This window comes from Dasypus novemcinctus, chromosome 11 (assembly GCF_030445035.2).
Source record: "Dasypus novemcinctus isolate mDasNov1 chromosome 11, mDasNov1.1.hap2, whole genome shotgun sequence".
NCBI lineage: Eukaryota > Metazoa > Chordata > Mammalia > Cingulata > Dasypodidae > Dasypus > Dasypus novemcinctus.
The window spans coordinates 20003911-20027345 of NC_080683.1; the positions used below are offsets into that span (position 1 = coordinate 20003911).

Below are 23435 nucleotides of genomic sequence, written 5' to 3' on the forward strand. Positions count from 1 at the left end.
GGCCAGTTTTACAGCTAAACATCCTAAAATTCACAGGACAGCCTCCCACAATAAGGAATTACCCTGTTACTATTGCCATTACTAAGAGACGCTGCTATGTAGATTAAGAACAGCTCTCCAGCTGGAATGTGTAAGTTGCACTATTGGTTCCCTTATTTCTAAGTGAGTCACATGGACTCATGGTGCCTCTTTGTGCCTTACTTTCTTCCTTGATAAAATGAAGATAATAATATCTTACATCATAGGATTGAATGAGTTAATGCAGGGAGAGTGCTTAGAACAGTGACTGACAAATAGAAGTCCTCGATAAGTGTTACTTATTATTATTGAAACTTGTGTATCAAACAAAAAGAAATAATGCTGGCAAATTTACATCTTTCCCAGTGCTTCCATCATTCCTGACTTCTGTTTGTAGAAAGATTAAGAGTTGTAAGAAAGTCTTTCATATTTTACATTTCAGTTGGCTTGGAAATAGACATTTAGTGTGCTTTTCTGGGGAAAATTGTTTTAGTGTTAAAATCCAAAGTCCCAGCAGATTCACTTAATGATTGGTTAGTCTGCCAAATGTGTTATATTTTGTTAGTTGTGTGGAGTTATTGCCTTCAGCTGGATCTACCATTTCTCTGTATTGCAGGTGAAGATCCTAATGTGTGAAAATGAAGTCCCAGGCAACCATGGTATGCTGTTTAGCATTATTTCTGGCCATGGAATGTTCCTACTATAAGTCCAAGATCAATTTGACAGTAAGTTTAATTCATTCCTATGAGAAATCCCACATCTCTCCTAGATGGCTAGATTTCTAATAAATAACGTGCCATTTTAAGCAAAATTTCAAATGATTAAAAAATTTTACTATTACTGCTAGTAGCTTTCTAAGGAAGGGAACAAAGAAAGGTGAGTGGTGGCAGGAACTTGCCCAAGGTATAACAGTACAGTAGAACAATCACTTTGTGAACCATCAAGAATGTAGACAAGTAGGTGGTAAAAGGAGATACTAGCTAGGGAGTCCAGCAAGTTAGGTTCAAACTGAATTTTGCTTCTCCCTGGTTGCACAAGTTGCTACATTTCTCTTTAATTTCTTTCTAACATGAAGGGGTTTCCTTAGATAATCTTTAAATTCCTTTCTAATTCCATTTTTCCAACCTAATGATTATTCCTAGTATCTGCTCAATTTTTCTTCTTTAAAGATATACAGTATCTGGTGGACCATATTGGCACTACTTCATTGTAATATTAATACAGGCAGAGTACAGTTTAGTGACATAATTGTCATTTCTGTGTTCTCCAAAGGTACTTAAATTTTCCCAAAGATGTACCCATCCATTTCACTAACCTGACAAACAGTGTCCAAATGACAGCAATTATAGTTCTAGCCTTCCTGGGGGCAGTTTATTCCCCATCTGGCTCACACCCATGTTTTCTTCAGCAAGTTCACTTCAGCACACAGATCTGCTGCAGTTTACGTCCTAGTCCTGAACACATTTTCTCTTCATAGCTACATGGGACCTTTCAACTGAGATGAGAGAGGAGAGTTCTGCAATAAAGAGGACCTTTGGGAATTTATGTTTTTCAGGATGGAGATAAACTTAGAAGCTCTGAAGAGAAACCCAAGTCTAGAAGGATACAAGGTATGTGGCTATGGAACCATTTTCATTGTTTTGGAAACTGGGCAGGCTAATAGAAGGGTGATGATTTTGTAAGCATGTTTCAAAGATGTGGACCAGGGTTTTAAACAGAATAACAATCTCTAATAAGTTCTCCATGTTTACTAGAATCGATAGATTTTCTTATATTGCTACCATCATCCATTGAGCAGTGAAATGAATTAACAAATATTCACCTGTGCTCTAGAATAGTAGACAAGTGTCCATTTTCAGTCCTAAGTGGGATATCTGTTTGTACTGATGAGCTAATAGGAGGCAGAAGAGGGAAGAGGACAGGACTTCTTCATTCCTTTATTCAAAGATATTTTGGGGGTGTCTACATGTATGAAACAGACTAGTGCAAAGTGGTCTATGGAAATGATGTAAGATGGATGTCATGGTGGGCAGTCATGAGACTAGTCACTCTTGAGAAGTGAGAGGTAACCTATGGAGATAATCCTTAGTAGTGAAATAGTGAAATCATGTGGTTCTCACCTAATAGCAGGGGCAACTGGATTCTGTACAGTCATGCCATGTGTATTTTTAGCAGCAAATACATCTCTATGTAGATGTAGAATTGAGACAGGAAAGAGCAGAGACAGGTAACTGACATTTATTAAGCATTTATGACAACACTGATCTAAGTATTATGTAGATGCTGTTTAATTTAATATTCATTATGACACTTTGGCATTATCTCCAAATTATATGGACGAAGACATTGATAACCACTCAGGTTAAATTTTTTGAAAATATTGATAAACTTGGTAGAAGTCAAAGGAAGATGTAAAGCCAGTTGTTTCCTTTCTCAGTGAAGTCCAAGCCAGAAATATGGATGCCTCTTTGACTCCCAGTGAGCTGGTCACCTCCTCTTATTGATTTTAACTTTATTAGCTCCCAACATCATCTACTCCTTTGCATTCCACTGCCACTATCCTAAGGCAATTATTCCTGGGAACACTTCAAGAACCTCATTCTTGGATTCCCTGCCTATAAATCTACTTATTATGGGCCATGGGCTAAATCAACCAGTAAAGTTTTTATAAGAACATGGTCATGCTCATTAGTTGACATATTGTCTTTGGCTATTTTTAGCCAAAATCTGCTACAATGGCAGATTTGGGTAATTGCAACTGTATGGCTTAGAAAGCTGAAAATATTTCTTCCCTGGAGGTTGTTGTGAGATTTAGTAAATAAAAATTTGGGCATCCAGATAAATTTTAATTTCAGGTAAGCAACAAATAGTATTGTATAAGCCATATTTATATTTAAAAATGATTACTTTTTCTCTGAACATTTATCTGAAATTATTAAATAAAACTAAAATTTAACTGGGCTTCCAAATTTTACCTGGAAGCCCTGTTTATCTGGTCCTTTTACAGAAAAGTTTACCAATTCTTGCTCTACGTTATAGTCAACTATCTTTCAAAAACATCAACCTAATCATGTTTTCTGGTGGCTCCCATTTTGCAAAGCATTCAAGACCCTTTGTGACTTGATCTTACTTTCCTCCACACCCTCATCTCTTGCCATTCTCTGCCTTATGTGTTCTGAACTAGCCTTTCTGAATGGCTTGCAATTTTCCTTTCCATGTGCTGTTCACTCTGCATGATCACCAGCATCTCCATCTGTACGGTAGGTCTTACTTGTTGCTGAGGATCGCATTCAGTGTCACCTCATCTTCAGGAAGCATTCTAAGAACCGCCAGAATGAATTAGATGCCTCTATCAGAGTACGGGAAGACTAACTAAGCATCTTCCTTCACTCTCTTTTTTCTTTCCAGAGAAATGCCAAGGACCTTGCACCAATTCTTCTAACTGCAGCCAGCCCTGTGCTAAGCACTTTAGTGGAGAAATAGGATATACATGTAATAAAAAACAGTGGCAAAAATCAACTGAAACATGCACAAGCCTTTCTGTGGAAACACTCTTTAAGGTGATGTATTTGCGTATTATTGGCTATAGAAGCCAATATGTTGGGGGGGATAGTGGAAGTCTTTTTAATGTGCACTGTTGAGTATGATACTTAGTCTCAGGCCTGGACATAGGAAAATCTAGAGTGAGTTAAATTTGTCTCTTGTCCTACACTCTTAACCCAAAACCTCAGCTACTTTCCCCTCTCTTTACTCTTTTCATCCTTCATTAGTCAGCCAATTCTTGCTATTTCTCTCTCAGAATCTTTTTTCGAAGAATGATCCAATCATGCATTTATACTATGGTGTAAATGGCTAAAGGAGGTTAATGGTTTAACTTTAAAGATGGGTTTGCATGCCTCTTGTCCTGATGAATTAATCAAATAACTGTATCTAAAATAAAATTTATTTTGATATATTTTTAAATACTTTCAATCACTTGAGCAAAGGAAAGTAGATATCAATAACTCAGAGGAAATGGAAATACAATGACACAGAACTCATTAAAAATAAAATCTATGTCTACTTAGCAACCATTTCTGTCAACTCCCTCTTCCAATTCCAGTTCTACTTTTCTTCCAATCCTGTTGGAACACATGGATCTCTGCATTTCCTAAGATTTTAAGAGTGATTTTATAAAGGGTTTGGTGATGGAGTCTCTCACTTAGCAGAGGTAATCACAAAGAAGTCCTTGCAACTATAATAGCATTCAAAAATGAATTGAAGTGATGTCATCAACATGATGATGTAAAACATCCCCTGCAAAAGTCTCCCCTCAGCAGCAACCAATAAAAGGATAAATCCCAATTACTTGGAACTCAGGAGGATAATAGAGACTGGAGAAGGTCTCCATAAATTCTGAATTGAAGAAAAAGAAAAGAAACACCAAAAAAGGGTAGGAGGTTTATGACCTGGACCTACCAGTCTAGGCCCCTCCCCATACTTAGTCCCACACAGTTTAAGAGTCACAGAGACACAGCATGGCCTGAGGGCCTCCTGCTGTGGATTCAGACTATAGAGCCACTCACTGCAGGGAGAACTCCACACATATCCAGGCAGGATGGGTCCCAGTACTGAAAATTATAATTAAAGTCTGCACAAAAACAAATAACAGATCAGGATTCTTGGAGGAGGAACAGAGGAAAGGAAGCACTCTCCTGGAAGTGAAGCAATAATATGTAAAAGGGCAATTTTGAAAGTTCTAGGCAATGTCCAGGGAAAGAATCAGGTGCAGAAAACCTGAGAAAATTCAAACAGGTAAACATGGGCTACTCTAAATGTCCAGTATAAGGTGGACCAAGCATCAAAGAAGAACCTGAACACTTAGCCAAACTACAATAAAACCCTAGGCAAGAAGTAGAAACTGATCTTCAGAGTTAGCACATCAAAATAATCAGATACCCAGACATCAGCAAAAAATTATAGAAATAATAAAATTATAGAAACAGAAAGATATGGTTAAGTCAAGGGAACAAACTAAAACTCCAGAGGAGGCACAGACTTTGAAACAACTAATCAGAGATGTCCAAACAAATCTCCTAAATCTATTTAAGGTAATGAAGGAAAATATGGTTACAAATAAACTAGTGGATATAGAGCTGAAGGATATGAATAAGACAATGTGTAAAGAAGAATAAGAAGTTTAAAAAGAAACAGAAATTGTGGGGATAAAGGCATAATAATTATGGAGATTAAACTGTTCTTAAGTCATACAATAGCAGTTTTTGAACAGGCAGAAGAAAGAATCAGTGAACTAAAATCAGGACAGTAGAAATCACACAGTCAGAAGAAAAAAATAAAAGAATAGAAAAAATTGAGCAGCGTCTCAAGAATTTGAGTGACAACATGAAGCATACCAATATATGCATTATGGGAGTCTCAGAGAAGAGAAGGGAAAAGGGGCAAAAATACTGTTTGAGGAAAAAATGGCCTAAATTTTCCCAACTCTCATGAAAGATATAAATATACATGTCCAAGAAGAGCAATGTACTCCAAACACAAGAAAGCCCAATAGACCTAGTCTGAGATACATACTGTCTGAATTTCAAATGTCAAGTATAAAGGGCAATTCAAAAAGAAGCAAGAGTAAAGCAATTCTCCACCTACAAGGGGTCCTTTATAAGACTAAGTGCCAATTTTCTCATCAGAAAACATGGAGGAGAGAAGGTGATTGTATGAAATATTTAAAGTACTGAAAGAGAAAAGCTGCCAGCTCCAAATTCTTTATCCAGCAAAACAGTTCTTCAAAAATGAGGGAGACTTTAAAAAATTCACAGGTTAACAGAAACTGAGAGAATTTGTCATCAAGAGACCTGCTCTACAATAATTGCTAAAGGAAGTTCCTCAGGTTGAAAGGAAAAGACAGAAGAGAGTGGCTTGGAGCAGTGTGAAGAACTGAAGATCTTTAGTAAAGGTAATTAAATGGGTAAATGCAAAACCCAATAGTACTATATCCTCAATACATAACTCTCCTTTTTAATTCTTATAAGGGACAGAATGCATTCGAACTGGAAAAAGCCACATGTCCTCATAATGGACAAAGTATAAAGAGATAATGTGGGACAAAGACAACATAAAGAGGGGGAAATGGAGGGATATAGGAGGAGAGAACATGCATGCTATTGAAGTTAAGTTATGTTATGTTTTAGTTAGCTAAAGGATGTGAAGGCAAGATACCAGGTATGGGTTGAAAAAAAATGTCCAAATCAAGGCATCAGGTGAACCTCTTTCCCTGAAGACATGGTGCTGGTGATCCTGGACTCGTGGCCCATGACAGGACACAATGGTGGTGTCTGCTGTCTCCTTTTACCTCTGGGTCTTGTTGTTTTCAGCTTCTGGCTTCCAAGAATTTCTCTCTCAGCTTCTGGGAGTCTCTCTGTCTCTCTGTCTTTGTCTCTCTCTCTCTCTCTCTACACACACACACACACACACACACACACACACACACACATCTCTGTCTCTGTCTCTCCCTCCCTTCATCCTGTCTATAGAGGACTCCAGTAAGAGGATTAAAACCCACCCTGGGCTACAACATGCTGAAGTAATCTAATCAAATGAACCTTAACTAAATCTAATCAAAAGGTCCCAACTATCATAGGTTCACATCCACAGGAATGGGTTTATTTAAGAACATTTATTGCATTCTAAGAAAGCCTCAAACTACCACAGTATCTTTTCAAATTAGTAGGTTATACAAATACCAAGGTAACCATGAGGAAAGTATTTTTAAAATATACAGAAATGTCAATGAGATATGGATCAATCTGATACATTATGAAAGAACAACTATACAGAAAAGGAGGATGCATTAAAGGAAAAGAGAGACAAAAAAGATATAAGGCATATAAAAACTGAAAGACAAAATGGCTGAAGCAAGTACTGCCTTTTCAATAATAACACTGAATAGTAACGTATTAAACTTACCAATCAAAACACAAAGAATGGGTGAAAAAGCATGATACAATTATGTGTTGTTTACAAGAGACCTTCCTTAGGCCAAAGACACAAATAGGTTGAAAGTAGGATAGAATGAAGATAATCCACGCAAACAGTAACCAAAAGAGAGGTGGGGTAAATATTTTAATATTGGACAAAATAACAAGTCAAAAACTATTGAGAGATAAGGAGAACACGATATATTAATAAAAGGGTAAATTCACCAGGAAGAGATAACAATCTTAACTATTTGTGTACATAACTACAATACCCCAAAATACATGAGGCAAACACTGGTCAATCTGAAAGGAGAAATGAACACTTCTACAATAATAGTTGGAGACTTCAGTACACCACTTTCATCAATAGATAGAACATCTAGAGAGAAGATCAACAAGGAAACATAGTACTTAAATAATATGTTAAATCAACTAGCCGTAACAGACTGTACAGAACATTGCATTCAAAATAGCAAGGCTATACATTCTTCTCAAGTGCACATGGATTCTTCTCCAAGATAGACTACATATATGTTGGGTCAAAAACCAAGTCTCAATAAATTTAAAAGATTGAAATTATACAACGCATCTTCCTTGACCGCAGTGGAATGAAGCTAAATATCAATACCAGACAGAAAACTGGAAAATCCACAAATATATAGAGGTTAAATAACACATTCTTAAACAATCAGTGGGTCAAAGAAGAAATCACAAGGGAAATGAGATAATACTTTGAGACAAATGAAAATGAGAGCACACATATCAAAACTTATCAGATGCTGTGAAGACAGTACTGAGAGGGAAATTTTTAGCCCTAAATGCTTACATTAGCAAAGAAAGAGCTAAAGTCAAAGACCTAACTACACACCTAGAAGAATTAGAAAAGAACAGCAAAGTAAACCCAAAGCAAGCAGAAGGAAAGAAATAACAAATATTAGAGCAGAAATAAATGAAATAGGGAATTTAAAAAAATAGAGAACTTTAACAAAACCAAAAGTTGGGTCTTTGAAAAGATCAATAAAATTGACAAACCTTTAGCTAGACTGACAAAGAAGAATAGAGAGAGTACTCAAATAAGTAAAATCAGAAATAAGGGGGGGCATTACTATTGACCCCAGAAAAATAAAAAGAGGATACTATGAATAATTGAAAGTGAACAAATTAGATAAATTAGATGAAATGGACAAATTCCTAGAAACACACAAACAACCTCTTCTATACTGATTCTAGAAGAAATAGAATATCTCAGCAAAAACAGTTGTAAGTAAAGAGATTGAATCAGAAATCAAAAACCTGTCAAAAAAGAGAAGCCCAAGACCAGATGACTTTGTAGGTGATTTCTCTCAAATATTCCAAGAATGTTTAATGCCATGATTAATAATAATACTGCTCAAATTCTTACAAAATATTGAAGAAGAGGGAACACACCCTAAATCTTTCAATGAAGTCAGGATCACTCTAATGCCAAAGCCAGATAAAGATACTACAAGAAAAGAAAATTACAGTACAATTTTTCTTATGACTACAGATGCAGCATAAGAAAATTAATTAATGTAATATGTTATATTAGCAGAACAATGGATGAAAACCACAGGATTGTCTCAATTGACACAAAAAAGTCATTTGACAAAATCCAGTATTCTTTCTTGTTAAAAACACTTAGGAAAATAGGAATAGAAGGAAACTTCCTCACCATGATAAAAAACATATATGAAAAAATCCACTGCTAAGAGCATACACAGTGGTAAAAGACTGAAAGCCATACCTCTAAAATCTGGAATAAGACATGGATGCCCACTGTCATGACTGCTATTCAACATTGTAGTGGAAGTTTTAGCCAGAGCAATTAGTCCAGAGAAAGAAATAAAAGGCATTCAAATTGAAAAGGAAGAAGTAAAACTTTCACTCTTTACAGACAACAAAATCCTGTACATAGGAAATCTTGAAATAGCTAAAACTAAACTACTAGAGCTAATAAACAAATTCAGCAAAGTGGCAGGGTTCAAATCAACATGCAAAAACCAGCAGTGTTTCTCTGCACTAGTAATGAGTAATCTGAGGAGGAAATTAAGGAAAAAATTCCATTTACAATATCAAGGAAAAGAGTCAAATATCTAGGAAAATATTTAACAAAGGATATAAAGGACTTATACATGGAAGAACATAAAGCTTTGCTGAGAGAAGTTAAAAAAAGAGATCTAAAGAAATGGAAGGAGATTCTATCTCATAGGTTTATAGACTAAATATTGTTAAGCTGTCAGTTCTATGGAAAACAATTTACAGATTCAAAGCAATCTGAATAAAAATTCCAACAGCTTTCTTTGCTGAAATGAAAAAGCCAATATCAAATTTATTTGGAATGAAAAAGGGTTCTGAATAGCCAAAACTATCTTGAAAAAGAACAAATTTGGAGAAATCACACTTTTTGACTTTAAAATGAATAACAAAGCTGCAGAGTTCAAAACAGCATGGTACTGGCACAAGGATAGATACATAGAACAATAGATTCAAATGGAGTGTTCAGGAGTAGACTCACTTCTATGACACTGATATTTGACAAGGCTGCCAACTCCATTCAATTCAGAAAGAATAGTCTCTTCAAAAATGGTGCTTGGAGAACTGGATATCCACATGCAAAGGAAAGAAGGCAGACCTATATCTCATATTATATACAAAAATTAACTCAAAATGAATAAGACCTAAATATAAAACCAGGACTATGAAACTCCTAGAAGAAAACAGCGAAATGTCTTCAGGATCTTGAGTTAGACTTTACACACAAAGCACAAGCAATTAAAAAAAAAAAAAGGATCCTCATCAAAATTAAAAACTTTCACGCCTCAAAGGACTTTAACATGAAAATGAATAGATGACCTACTCAATAGAAGACAATATTTGGAAGCTGCATATCTGATATTCACAGCAGCATTATTCACAACTGCCAAAAGATGGAAGCAACCCAAGTGTTCATCAACCGATGAACGGATAAATAAAATATACATTCAACAACATGGATGAACCTTGAAGACATCCTGTTGAATGAAATAAGGCAGACACAAAATGACAAGTATTGTGTGATCTCAATGACAGGAAATAACTAGAGTAAACAAACTAATTGAGTCAGAATCCAGAAGTAGGTTGGCAAGGGCCGGGTAGCAGTAGGGAATGGGAAGTTAATGCTTAAATTGTATAGAGTTCCTAATTGGAGTTGATTGTAAAGTTTTGGTGACAGATGGTGGTTAGCACAACATTGTGAATGCAATCAACGGCACTGAATTATATAGGTGAATGTGGTTAAAAGGGGAAATTTCAGGTTGTATATATTTTACTAGAATAAAAATTTTAAAAGAGCAACAACATAGGTCTGTACAACACAAGGAGTGAACCCTATTGTAAACAATGGACTATAATTAATAGTATGATTATAAAAATGTTCTTTCATGAATTGTAAAAATGAACAACACTAGTGCAAGGTGTTAATAATAGGATGGTGTATGGGAATTCTGTATTTCATGCATGAGTTTCCTGTAAAACCACAACCACTCTAAAAAAATGAATTGAAGGAATTAGTGTGGCTTTGCATTCTGGATGAATCTAGGTAAAAGTACCAGGAGTGAGCAAATAACCTCTTTTAACTAGTGAACTTTAAATTTCTTAAAGTTGCAATTCCTTAGCATTCTGTGTTTGATCTGCCAAAGCTGCAAAAACCACTCCCTTTAAAATTCCATGTGACTCCTCTTTACAAAATCTTGCAGATAATTGGACAATGTTAATACTAGAATTTCTCCACTTTTCTGGAAAAAATTGTTTTGTATAAAAATCACTGTCCAGAAGTCAAATTCTTGTAGGAAATGTCACTGTCCAGATTTCTGTGGGAATTTTGGTAGAAGCCCTTCCTGTTTGCGTCCCCACCTTACTGTCTGCATATTTCTCTCAGCATCTAGGCCACCTTTTAGGGCTACTTGCCTTTGGGTCTCTCTTTCCCATGTGGATTGCTTGTACCTCTTGCTCCTTTAATCTGACATGCATTAATCAGTAATGACATACTTAATCATTACTGAATGAAACTTTTTTTTAACAGGACTCAAGTGGGGCATCTCGCCTTTCCATAGCAGCAGCATCTTTCCCTCTGCACATCCCGGACTTCCGAGCTCCAAAGCCCATCAATAGCGTAACTCAAGGAATCCGCAAGAACTGCCCTCTTGATTATGCTTGCATAATTGAGGCCGTGAAATCAGCGGAAGCCACATCTGGAAATATTGCATTTATAGCGGAGTTATTAAAAAACATTTCTGCCGAATTGTCTGATAATGTTACTCAAGAGAAAATGAAGGTATTCTTTGTTAATTTCATTAAAAACTGACAATCTTTTTTTGAAATATTGCATTTTAGTAGTTCTGAATGTAGTTTTCAGGGTTCCAGGTAAAGCTACAACAGCCATAACAACAATAGCAGCTGACATGTCACTTGAATTTTGCGTATAGATTCATTCTAGTTTCAAGGTCAGAACATTTTTATACGTCATTTTGGGACACTTAATATTTTCCAGAAAATGCCATATACTGGCCACGAGAAAGACTGAGTCTGGGCTAGTGTTTCCAAAATTGTTCTGTAGAATACATTTATTCTGAGAATGTTAATGGAGTTTCCATTTTTAAGGGGTGTGATCCGTAGCACAGCAGAAGTTGAAAATTCTGCATTAGAGTTGAGCAGGCTTCCTTATAGCAGGACTTTTAAAAACCTTTAAAATGTTAATGAACTTTGGGACTCTTTATAAAAGGGAGATATAGGGATATGATATGCAATATTTCCCAAACCTAGTTTATCATAAAACAGAACTCCACTCCTCTCCATTCAACATCCATTAACATCCATAGGAGATTCAGTTTCTACAGACTATGGTTTGGAAATGCTGCCCTGGGTGCAATTGTAAAGCAGGAAAAGTTTATCTGTGATAATTCCTTTTTAGCATTCTATTACTTTCCTTCCTTTTGTGTAGGCTTACTCATGGAATACTAATACGTAGGGAATTTGGTTGAACATATGTTAAGTAAGATCAGATCATTTGCTCTTTAAAAAATTTCAGAACTAACTCTGTAAAATATGTGTAAATCTTTAGTATAATGCCCACTTTTTTTCTGTTGCAGAGCTATAGTGAAGTGGCTAGTCATATCCTTAACACAGCAGCCATTTCAAATTGGGCTTTCATTCCCAATAAGAATGCCAGTTCGGATTTGTTGCAGTCAGTGAATTTCTTTGCTGGGAAACTCCACATCCACAACGAATCTGAAAACATTGTGGACGAATTCTTCATTCAGACAAAAGGCTTTCACATCAACCACAATACCTCAGACAAACGTTTCAATTTCTCCATGAGTATGAACAATTCAATGGAAGGCATCTTAGGGATGATAGAAATTCCCAGGCAAGAGCTGCAGAAGCTGCCACCAAATGCATCTCGAGCCGTTAGCATAGCTTTTCCAACTTTGGGGGCCATTCTGAAAGAAGCCCACTTGCAAAATGTGAGTTTTCCCAGGCCTGTAAATGGTCTAGTTCTTTCGGTGGTTTTACCAGAAACGTTGACGCAAATCCTACTCACCTTTGAGAAAATCAATAAGTCCCGGAATGCTAGGGCTCAGTGTGTTGGTTGGCACTCCAGGAAAAGGAGGTGGGATGAGAAAGCATGTGAAACGACGTTGGATATCACCAATAAAGTGAAGTGCCGCTGTAATTATACCCATGCGGTGATGTCTTTTTCCATTCTGATGTCACCCAAGTCTGTATTCAACAACGTCCTGGACTATATCACCTGCATTGGCCTCAGCATCTCCATCCTTAGCCTGATTCTTTTTCTGCTCATTGAAGCCACGGTGTGGTCCCAGGTAGTTGTGACAGAGATATCATACTTGCACCACGTGTGCATTGTGAACATAGCTGTGTCGCTCCTGATCGCTAATGTGTGGTTCATTGTAGCCTCTAACTTTAACGGAAAGGCCCAAGACTACAACTGGTGTGTTGCAGTGACATTTTTTAACCACTTTTTCTACCTCTCTCTGTTTTTCTGGATGCTCTTCAAAGCTCTGCTTATTATCTATGGAATACTGGCTGTCTTCAGTAGGATGATGAAATCCCGCATGATGGCCATTGGCTTTGCCATTGGTTACGGGTGCCCCCTGATCATCGCTGCAACCACAGTTGCTGTGACAGAGCCGGGGAAAGGTTATGTGAGACCTGAGGCCTGTTGGCTCAACTGGAACAATACCAAAGCCCTTTTAGCATTTGCTGTCCCAGCCTTGGTCATTGTGGCCGTGAATCTCATTGCGGTTTTCGTTGTTGCTGTCAACACTCAGAGGCCCTCTATTGGCAGTTCTAAGTCTCAGGATGTGGCCATAATTATGAGGATCAGCAAAAATGTTTCCATTCTCACGCCACTGTTGGGACTGACATGGGGTTTTGGAATAGCCACTCTCGTCGAAGGCACTTCGTTGATGTTCCATATAATTTTTGCCTTTCTCAATGCTTTCCAGGTAAGCTGCAAAAGGGAGATTTCCTGTGTTATTCCGTTTGTACAACAAAAATGGCTATGATTTAAAGTTAGAGATTCATAAAATGTTCCTTTTATTTCCTTCCATGTCTTAGAGGTTTTTAGCTGTGGCATCTCTCAGCCTATTGATTGTCAAGTTGGATTTAGCTGATCTGACTGGTTGGGCAGTAATCTTCCTTCTCTCTGGTTCTTTTGTCTGCCTCCTAAAGCTTCAGCATCAGAAGATGACCTTCATTTTAGAGGACTATTTTTTGATAAGGAACGTGTGAGGCTACACTCAAGATGATGTGAAACAAGCTCAACTTTTTAACTTTCTTAACTAATTTTGGAATTCAGTGATGTAACAGTCATTTTCCAGAGTGTAAAGAAACAGCCTTTGTCATTCACTTTGGATGTTAATCAGCAAGGAGTCCTCTTGCCTCTTGCTTGCTCTTGCCTGTGAAAGAAAGTTGTTCAAAGACATGGATCTTGCCATATGTTGCATAATCCTGGGAACTTTGCTTTTCTTTGGACCTCAGTCTTCTAATATGTAAGACAAAGATATGGATCTAGAAAGATCTCTATGGTCTTTTCTCATTTGAATATTCTTGGTTGGACAAGATTATCCCACTTAAAAGTTGTTTGATCTCCTCTTGGTCACTAAGCTTGCACTTTGGGGAAGCTGTCATTAGCCAGATTACTTTCTATACCTATGAGTAATAGAAAGTTTAGCAGGGAAGGGGACTTGGCCCAATGGATAGGGCGTCCGCCTACCACATGGGAGGTCTGCAGTTCAAACCCTGGGCCTCCTTGACCCGTGTGGAGCTGGCCCATGCACAGTGCCGATGTGTGCAAGGAGTGCCCTGCCACACAGGGGTGTCCCCTACGTAGGGGGACATGTACAAGGAGTGTGCCCTGTAAGGAGAGCTGCCCAGCATGAAAGAAGGTGCAGCCTGCCCAAGAATGGCACCGCACACATGGAGAGCTGATGCAACAAAAAGAAACACAGATTCCTAGTGCCACTGATAAGGATAGAGGCGGTCACAGAAGAACATACAGCAAATGGACACAGAGAGCAGACAACTTGGGGTGGGGAGGGAGGGGCGAGAAATAAAAAATTAATTAAATATTTAACAAAAAAAAAGAAAGAAAGAAAGTTTAGCAAGTCCACATTCCTAATACTGATTTTAATTAAGGGTGGGCAAACTATAGCCTGCTGCCTATTTTTTATTTAGAGTTTTTTGAACCACAGCCATACATGTTCATTTATGTTTTGCTTAAGGCTGTTTTTGAGCTATGGTGGCAGAATTGAGTAGTTGCAAAAGAGATGGTATTATCTGCAAAACCTAAAATCTTTACTATCTGGTTCTTCATAGGAAAAATTGTTCTGACTTCTGCTTTAATTAATGTAAATACAACTATTTCATAAAGCAGAAAAGTATCCCTATTAACATGTTACTATTATACAATTTAAAAGCATGATACAAAATATGAAAGAGAAATTAAAGAAATACCAACTCAGTTCAATGTTATATCTTAGTCAAAATTATTTAACAACTTCAGATCACATTTATTTTACTCTCTCCATTGCATTACTTTAAAGAGAAACCTTTGACTTAAGCTTTTTTTTTTCAATTAAAAGAATTTGGCTTTGCATAAATCTCCCCAACTCTTGAATTTGCTCTATTAAGACGACTCTTTTGACTTTGCAACTTAAGTAAAAACCCAGAAAGTTATTACTGTTTTTTTCCCCTTTGTTTTAGATAATTTCTTTTTCTCTTTTCTTTGTAGAAAAAAAAACTACTCAAGCATTTTTAGTTATATACACTCTACTTTTATCAGCAAACTTTCCCAGTTTGACTCACTTTTTCTTCACTGTAAAAAGTATCCTTAGAAACCTAGGCTTCTCTTGACTTTTATTGCAGGATCCCGATATTTCTTGGACCTCTGTTCCCACCATTTAAAAAAATTGACCATCATTTATTGTGACGTTATGGGAACCAAGTAATTTAACCTGGAACAGAACCTGACCTCACAGATCTCTGTAGTCTTCTGTCTCTCTTATGCTGAAAATTCTTCCACCAGTTTGGGGGTCCTGGCTATTTCTTGACATTTAATTCCAGTTCAAAGTAAAATAGAATACAAGTTTCATTTTCTCAAGATGTCATCCATGAATGCATTTCAAATCACAATAGTCCCTATTACATGCCTCTGTCATGAGTTAGCACAGCCACATCAATATTTGGGAAGAAAGTAAAAAATATTTTGTATGGTCAAAAATTCTTTTCTGTATTTGTCACCATTCAATAACTATTGGTAAGCTTCATGTATAATGTCATGGGGTGATCCTCTTCCAAGGGTGGAGGTAGACTGGAAAAAAATAGCCATCAATATGTTTTTATCTGAGTCAGTGCAAACTGCAGTGTCTAATGCCTGATAACAGTCCTAGACAATATCTAGAAGAGCAGTATTGAAATAACAGCCAGGGCATTGTTTGCAGTGCTGCCTCTCATCCTTCTTTTGAATTTTGCAACAGGGATTCTTCATCTTGCTGTTTGGAACCATTATGGATCCCAAGGTAATTTGAACTTGTTTCACTCATTGGAAATGACTTCCTTGTGGCCAAGGGAGGCGGGAAAATGAGGCAGCTGCTTTACCCAGAGAAAAAAGTTCAGGGGAGGTTGTGGGCTTGGTTTAGGGTGGCAGCTACGAGGAGGAAAGGAGAGAACTATACTCTTGTGTCTTGCTCTTTATCAAGTCAATAGGCTGTGTGTGTGTAGCTGGTGAAAAGAATAGAGACCACAGCTACAATCTTACTCTTCCTCCTAAATCTAGTTTACCTGAGTCTTATTTTATGCCAGGCACTGTGCTAAGTGCTTTACTAGCCATTTGATGCTGCTTCAGCCAGGGCTACTGCTCTCAATGTTACAGGGCACAGGTCTGGGCCTCAGGAATTTGTTGCCTCCCCTGACATCCGTCTCTCACTATCATTGCTTCTTTAGATAAGAGCTGCTTTGAGAATGAGGATGACTTTGCTGAAGGGGAAATCAAGGGCAGCAGAGGTAAGCCCCCCACACCACACCCACCCCTTTTCATTGTAACACTGACAATCAACGTCCTCAGCAGTTATGCAGACATAATGCTCGAGGTTGGTGCTCAGGATTTGTCAGCAAAGAGAATCATTCTGGCATTCATCCTTTCATCCATTTTTTTCATTTAACAAATTTTGGTGTCCTAGTAAAGCTGAAGGTAAGCCGAATATGCCATTCAAGATAATGTTCACTACTAGGTTTATTTCAGCCTGGCATCTGGAGAATTGAAATGTGACAACATGGATTTGGGATTGTAGATTCATAAAATGTGAGAGCTGGTAAATGAGAGATAAGCAGGAAGTGAATTTCTGGTCTAAACCACTCATTTTACAGGTAAGGAAACCAAGGCCCAGAGTATTTACAGGATTTCTCCAAGGTCATTGAGCTAATCAGGAGCAGAACCACAATTAGGACAAATTGTCATCAAAATCTCCCTCTAGGCTCTTGTTTAGGACTCTTCTGCAAACCATACTTCTTTGGATTGAATTATCTATGTGCTTATAGATCTTATTCAAGCTCTTTTTTTTTTTTAAGATAAATAGATCACACAAAACATTACATTAAAAAACATGTACCCCACTCCCCACCTCCCACCCATGCTCCTTCCACATCAACATCCCCTTTCATCAGTAAGGCACGTTCATTGCATTTGGTGAATATACCCTGGAGCCCTGCCACACCGCATGGACCATAGTTTACATTGTAGTTTACACTCTCCCCCAGGCCATTCAGTGGGTTATGGCAGGATATACAATGTCCTGCATCTGTCCCTGCAATATCATTCAGGACAATTCCCAGTCCTGAAAATGCCCCATAATGCACCTCTTTCTCCCTCTCCCTGCCCTCAGCAACTCCTGTGGCCACCATCTCCACATCAATGATACAGTTTCTTCCATTGCTATAGTCACAACAGTTCTATAGTAGAATACCAGCAAGTCCACTCCAATTCATATTATATTCCTCCATCCTGTGGACCCTGGGATGACAATGTCCAGTCTGCCTATAAATCGAGAGGGGGCTTAGATCCCACATGGCTGATGGATTCAATTCTCCTGTTTGCAGTTGTAGACACTCTCGGTTCCCTGGTGTGATGGTTGGCCATTCTCACCTCCTGTCAGCTGACCTGGATAAGTCCAGCGAACTGGAGAATAGGTGCTGAAATTCTGCTGATGCTCAGGGCCCAGCTGGCACATGGACAGTCCAGAGATTCAAGTCTCCTGAGCATAACAAACTCCAGTGCCAATCACAGGTTCAGTAATAGTGACAGAAGAGGCATGTGTAGAGAGGTCAAATCTGAGTCCAACTCCATCACAATCAGGAGCACAGATTCCAAAGTAGGACCCACTGACAAGGCACTGGCTCCAGAGCAATCTGTCATGACTGTAGAACCTGTGTGTCTCTGTAGCCCTCAGGAGCACCAGTATCTGGGGTTGTATCTACTTTGGCTGTCTCTGGGATTCTACTGAGACTTGTGTAAGCGTGACCCCTCTGATGACCTCCTGACACATTTTGAAGTCTCTTAGCCATATAAACTCATTTGTCTTTATCATGCCCCCCCCCCTTTTTAAAAGATTTATTTTATTTCTCTCCCCTTGCCCCTTTCCCCCCTTCCTCGCCGCCCCCCCCCCCCCCCACTTTGTCTGCTCTCTTGTGATCATTCACTGTGTGTTCTTCTATGTCCACTTGCATTCTTGGCAGCTCTGGGAATCTGTGTCTCTTTTTTTTGTTGCGTCATCTTGCTGTGTCAACTCTCTGTGTGTGCGGCGTCACTCCTGGGCAGGCTGTGCTTTTCACGTGGGGCAGCTCTCCTTGAAGGGCACACTCCTTGTGCGTGGGCCTCCTCTACATGGGTGATATCCCTGCATGGCATGGAACTCCTTGTGTGCTGTAGCACTGCACATGGGCCAGCTCACCACACAGGACAGGCAGCCCTGGGTTTGAACCCTGGACCTCCTATATGGTAGGTGGACACTCAGTTGAGCCACATTCACTTCCCCCATGTCCCCCTTTTATTCAAGGTTTTTTCCTAGTTGTATCACCAGCTGGTAATGGTAGTAATCCTTCAGTGCCAGGAGGGTTCATCCCCAGGAGTCATGTCCACACTGAGGGGAAGGTAATGCATCAACATGCTGAGTTTGGCTTAGAGAGTGGCCACATTTGAGCAACATGGAGGCTCTCAGGAGATAACTCTTAGGCACCCTGCAGTTCTAGGCCTAGTTAAAATTTCAAGCACACAGACTCATAAGCATAATCCTCAGTATCAAGGACCCATCACTGAACCATCCTTCTTCACTGGTCTTTGTCTTTGCGCTTGGCGGATTGTTGCTGTTCCATTGCAGAATGCAACAAAGTTCCCCAGCATGGGAACTCAGCAGTCCCTCAATTGTCATGTGTAACTCTATCCATTATGACAATATCCAACAAATGTCCAGCTATCTGTCTTTTAAAGCATCAGTTAAAAAAGCCAAAATGGCTATATTAATTAGAAAGAAGTCACTTGCTCAGTCAACAGATTCTCAATAATAGCTACTTCTTTAAAAACAAACAAAGTCTTCTGAACAGACAGGCTGAGAACTAGTGTTCATGGTGAGCCAGTAGTGGGTGTGAATTTTCATGTTACAGTTCATTAATTCTGATAGAAATTTTCTTCTCCTTTTAACATTTCTAAAATTAGAATGTACCTTGCCATCAGTAGTATATCCTCGTTTAATTGACAACATCTTTACCTTTTATTTCTAACTGGAATATAAAAGTAATGGTGTAACTTACAATGTTATAGTCAATGAAATACATATTTTTCTGTAATTGTGTCAATTTTGATATTTATCCTTATGTCTTCATTTTCACCTGTTTATCTCTGGTCAAGCATGTAAGTAATATCGATATATAAGCATTTTATCAATGCACTATTCATTGATACCACTTTCTTTTTTTTTTAACCATTTAGAATACATCGTTAAGCCCAACTAATGGATCTAAATTGATGAATCGTTGAGGATGAGAAGTGAGTATTAAAAAATTAAGGAGAAACTTCACTTGCAAGCTGTCACAAGCTACTCAATGCCCCTTATGAGCAAACTATTGTCCGCTATGTGATGCTAGAGTAAGGTGGGAGAGGGACAGGTAGATGTATTCTTCAGAGGATGGAAACTTCTTCCTTGCTTAGCACATAAATGAAAATATATGTATCTTCCTTAAAATCTATGTCGCTCAGTTTACATGACCAAATATTAAGTATGATTTCATTTTCTGCCCCCTGGGGAAGAATGCTGTCATCATACCAGCACTGAAACAGGATACCCCTTGCTGTCCACAGTGCTCTCACACCTTAATTCCATCTGCCAGTGAGTGGTGATACTTTATAATAGCTCCATTGTTGAGAAGGAAAATTTAATTGATTGAAATCACTTAACAGGAACAGATCTGTTTCTCCTTAATTAAGTGGGACCCACAATCATTCCTAAGGGGCTATGGATGAAGTTGTGGCAAATTAGCTGTCTACTCTCAGCCAATTCCTGAGACACATTTCCAAACCAGTGAAATCACAGGACACAAATATTAGGCAGCCATAAAGGGGAGGATAAGCCACAAGATGGCAGCCAGCTGTCTGAAGTAATGAGGGGAATGTGGGCAGGAATGATCAGCCTTGACAATGGTTTTGTCCTGGAGAAGTTTCACGGCCTTTCTACATGGATATAGATGAGTCTCAGATCTCCATTTTTAATACCACCTGGCAGCATCCTCTTCTTCTTTTACATTCCTCTCCTTTTGGCCCATAAATTGGACAATGGGGCAAAGGAAGGGGTTGAAACAATCTCATAGAATTATAAGCACCTTGCTTTTAAAGAATTTTCAAGAGATCTCTCATGTAACAGACCCAAAAGATTTGAGTTTGTGCTGTTACAAGACATTGGTTCATGATCCCAGGAAGAGGAAGGTCGGAGTCATTGGGTACCGCCTGCCTTGAAGGCAGGAAGGAGCAGTGTGGGATGCTAGAAAAACAAAGACAGGAAAATGCTGGCATATTATTCTTAATTAGTCATCCTCACACATGGATTTTTTAAATTAGAATTTAAAAAGAGGGAGATGTGATAGAACTTTAAAAAGATTGACTCTCCTAACCTCTGCCCATTTCGAAATTTGTGGGGTTCCTCCATGGTAGAATGCCACTGTAACATTTATTTATTAATATTAGTCATAATTGAGAGTGAGTTCAGATGATCTATTAAAAAACACAGATGACCTTTCCATTATGGTCTTAATTTGAAAACAATCTGTTCTATGAGATTTATCAGACTATCTCAGGAAGAGAAAGCCCTGCCTCCTGGGGATGCTGTACCCAGCAATTTTAGAGAAATGAATAATGGTTGAGACCTTATCTCTAGGTAGTTGAACATAGCTGGGTTGGCTATAGTAAAAATTGGAGAAAACTAGCAGAAGTTAAGGATTACTTACCAGAATTGAGGAAGTACATAAAGGTTTAGCCCCAGTATTGGAAGGGAATCTGAGAAGGTGGTGTGTGTGCACTAACAACTCTTCCCAAAGAAATCCTCACCACGAAATTCTTAAACCTTTAATGTCTATGTGTGAACCTATGATGTGGGTGATGAGCTGAAGTTTGCATTTTTTTCAGCATATCTTCCACAGTGGCCTTATGTCCATTGCATTTTCTCAGCAACTGGGGGCTGTGCCTTTTAACATCTGGACATACATGGGATCAGCAGGGTGCCATGATAGCAGATAACATCATGGCAGACCATATTGGGACCCAAAAAACTTTAGGGTTCAGGGTAAGGAAATTATCAGTGATCCTTCAAAGTCTAGAATGGTGGGCAGACAACATCAGGGCCATCTCTCAGCCAAGAGAAGGGTTACAACCATGGGATTTAGGGCAACTTCACAGCGTAGGGATACAGGGTGTCTGGTAAGAACAAGGCAGTGACTCAGTTTAAGGCAGGTCTGAACCACAAAGGGAAAGGCAGTAGTTCAGACATTAAACCAGAAGATAAAAATCAAAGACTGACAAGCTCTAATTAGGCAGGCAGAATTCCAGTGGCAAGAAGGGGGGTAGGTGGTCAGAACTGGACTTGCAATGAAAGTTGAGGCCTGAATGTGGGTGAATGCTCCTTGTATCACAATTACCTCAGGTCAGAATTTTTCTTAGAAACAAGGTTGAGCGAGGTCTGTAGGTTAGAGTAAATGGTCACGGAGTCAGGGAAGGAGGACTGCAGGTGTGTGAGAAATGGGCAGTTTGCTTTAGGAATAGATTCTGATTGGGAGAGCCCATCCAGGAGGCAGAGTAGGAAAGGTAATATTATTTTTCTTGTGAGACCACAGCAGCACAGTGTCTTCTGCTTTTCCCATGGAAGGCTAGCCTTTAGTATGACCCAGAGAATGTTCTACGCTGTGTCCTTTCAGGACCACAAGGAAGGCTCTTTGCTCCTCCAAAATCTCTCTCAAGTACTTGTGTATGCCTGACAGTCACTTAACTGTGGAGCTCTTCATTCCACAGTGAGAAATTAGACTGATTAAGCAAATACCACCTAGAGAAGCAAAAGTTTCAAATGTAAAGTCATAAATTAAGATTGGCAGAGTCATTCCAGATAACAGGTGTTGAGAGAAAGAGAGAGAGAGATGAAACTGATCACTGAATTTAGGGTCAAGGCAGCAGCATGCAGAAGGAAAAAAGCACAGAAAAATAACATTGGGCAAATACCCTGCCTACTGCATGACCTTGAGGAATTTACTCCCTGCCTCAATGCCTTTATCTTCTCATCTGCAAAACGTGGCTGCTAATTGTAATACTAACCTCACAAGGTTAGAGGATTTAAAAATCCTTAGAATATTGTGTAGCCCAAATTAAGTTCTTAATAAATGCCAGGTATTATTATTATTATTATTATTAACCAGTGTTTCAACTTCTAAAAAATTTTCTTAATTTTTAAAATTATTTTTTATTTCTTCAACCATTTTTTTAGGCTGCCCTGTTCCACACCGCCACCCTGCGTCTTGTGACTGAGAGGTTTGCCCCAGGAAAAGGAGAATATTGGAATGCAGAGAGAGAGCCACGCCCACTTGGAATCTTGTTCTTGCTAGGAGCGACACCTGAGCTCTCATTGTGAAAATATTTGCTGAGGAAAAAATTGAGGATAACATTTGGTGAATCAGCTTTAAGGAAGGTGATCTACTGTCCTTTTGACCTACTGTGACCTTCAAGAATTCTAGCTTCTTGGTCAACTTTTGGCAAGATTAAGAACAGACCTGTGGACCATTATGGCCTCCTACACAAGCCTGGGGCTGTTGGAACCCAGACTTGGTCTGGTTTCACACCTGAGACCTACTCTGTGGCAACATGGACTCAGTCGTTGGTCACTCTGTGCAGATCCTGGGATCCTGGGGGGAGAAAGGCAAGATTGGCTTTAGGGATTGGGGAAGCGGTAGGAGTGGGAAGGTGGGGTGGCAGGAGAAACACTGGATCTTTATTTGGAGACAGTTGTCACAGTAGTTTTCCTAAAGACAGGGAAGAGAAGAAAAGTAACAGAATTTTTTTTTTATGTTTTCTATTTTACTTTAAATCTTGAATAAAATAATTTAGCTCCCATTACCTTAATTTCAAATGAAAAATATTCTTGTAGATATTATTATTTTTGTGTGTATGTGCACATGCGTGTGTATGTGCATGTGTGTATGTGTGCACGTGTGTTTAAACCACTACATATGAAGATTTTGGTTGTTATTTTAGAAATAAAAATGGATATACTTACCTTTTACAATTTGCCCACCTGTGAGTTCACTCCAGATGGATTTCTCCCCTGGAACCACAAATTCTTG

General features: G+C 38.6%; 1 protein-coding gene across 1 annotated transcript; it reads left to right on the plus strand.

Annotated features, from left to right (window-relative positions):
• Positions 1 to 656: 656 nt before the first annotated feature.
• LOC101446461 (adhesion G protein-coupled receptor F4) lies at positions 657 to 23228 on the plus strand. Its single transcript, XM_004452793.4, has 9 exons — positions 657 to 743; positions 1574 to 1628; positions 3427 to 3578; positions 11071 to 11322; positions 12137 to 13516; positions 16049 to 16090; positions 16515 to 16574; positions 19552 to 19608; positions 22583 to 23228. The coding sequence occupies exons 1-8, from the start codon at positions 657 to 659 to the stop codon at positions 19597 to 19599; spliced, it is 2076 nt and encodes a 691-aa protein (XP_004452850.2). The 3' UTR covers positions 19600 to 19608; positions 22583 to 23228.
• The last annotated feature ends 207 nt before the right edge of the window (positions 23229 to 23435 follow it).

Coding starts and splice junctions, on each gene's coding strand:
- LOC101446461 (XM_004452793.4), top strand. CDS start 657: ATGAAGTCCCAGGCAACCATGGTATGCTGTTTAGCATTATTTCTGGCC. Junction 1,629..3,426: donor CAAGTCTAGAAGGATACAAG/GTATGTGGCTAT, acceptor TTTTCTTTCCAG/AGAAATGCCAAGGACCTTGC. Junction 11,323..12,136: donor TTACTCAAGAGAAAATGAAG/GTATTCTTTGTT, acceptor TTTCTGTTGCAG/AGCTATAGTGAAGTGGCTAG.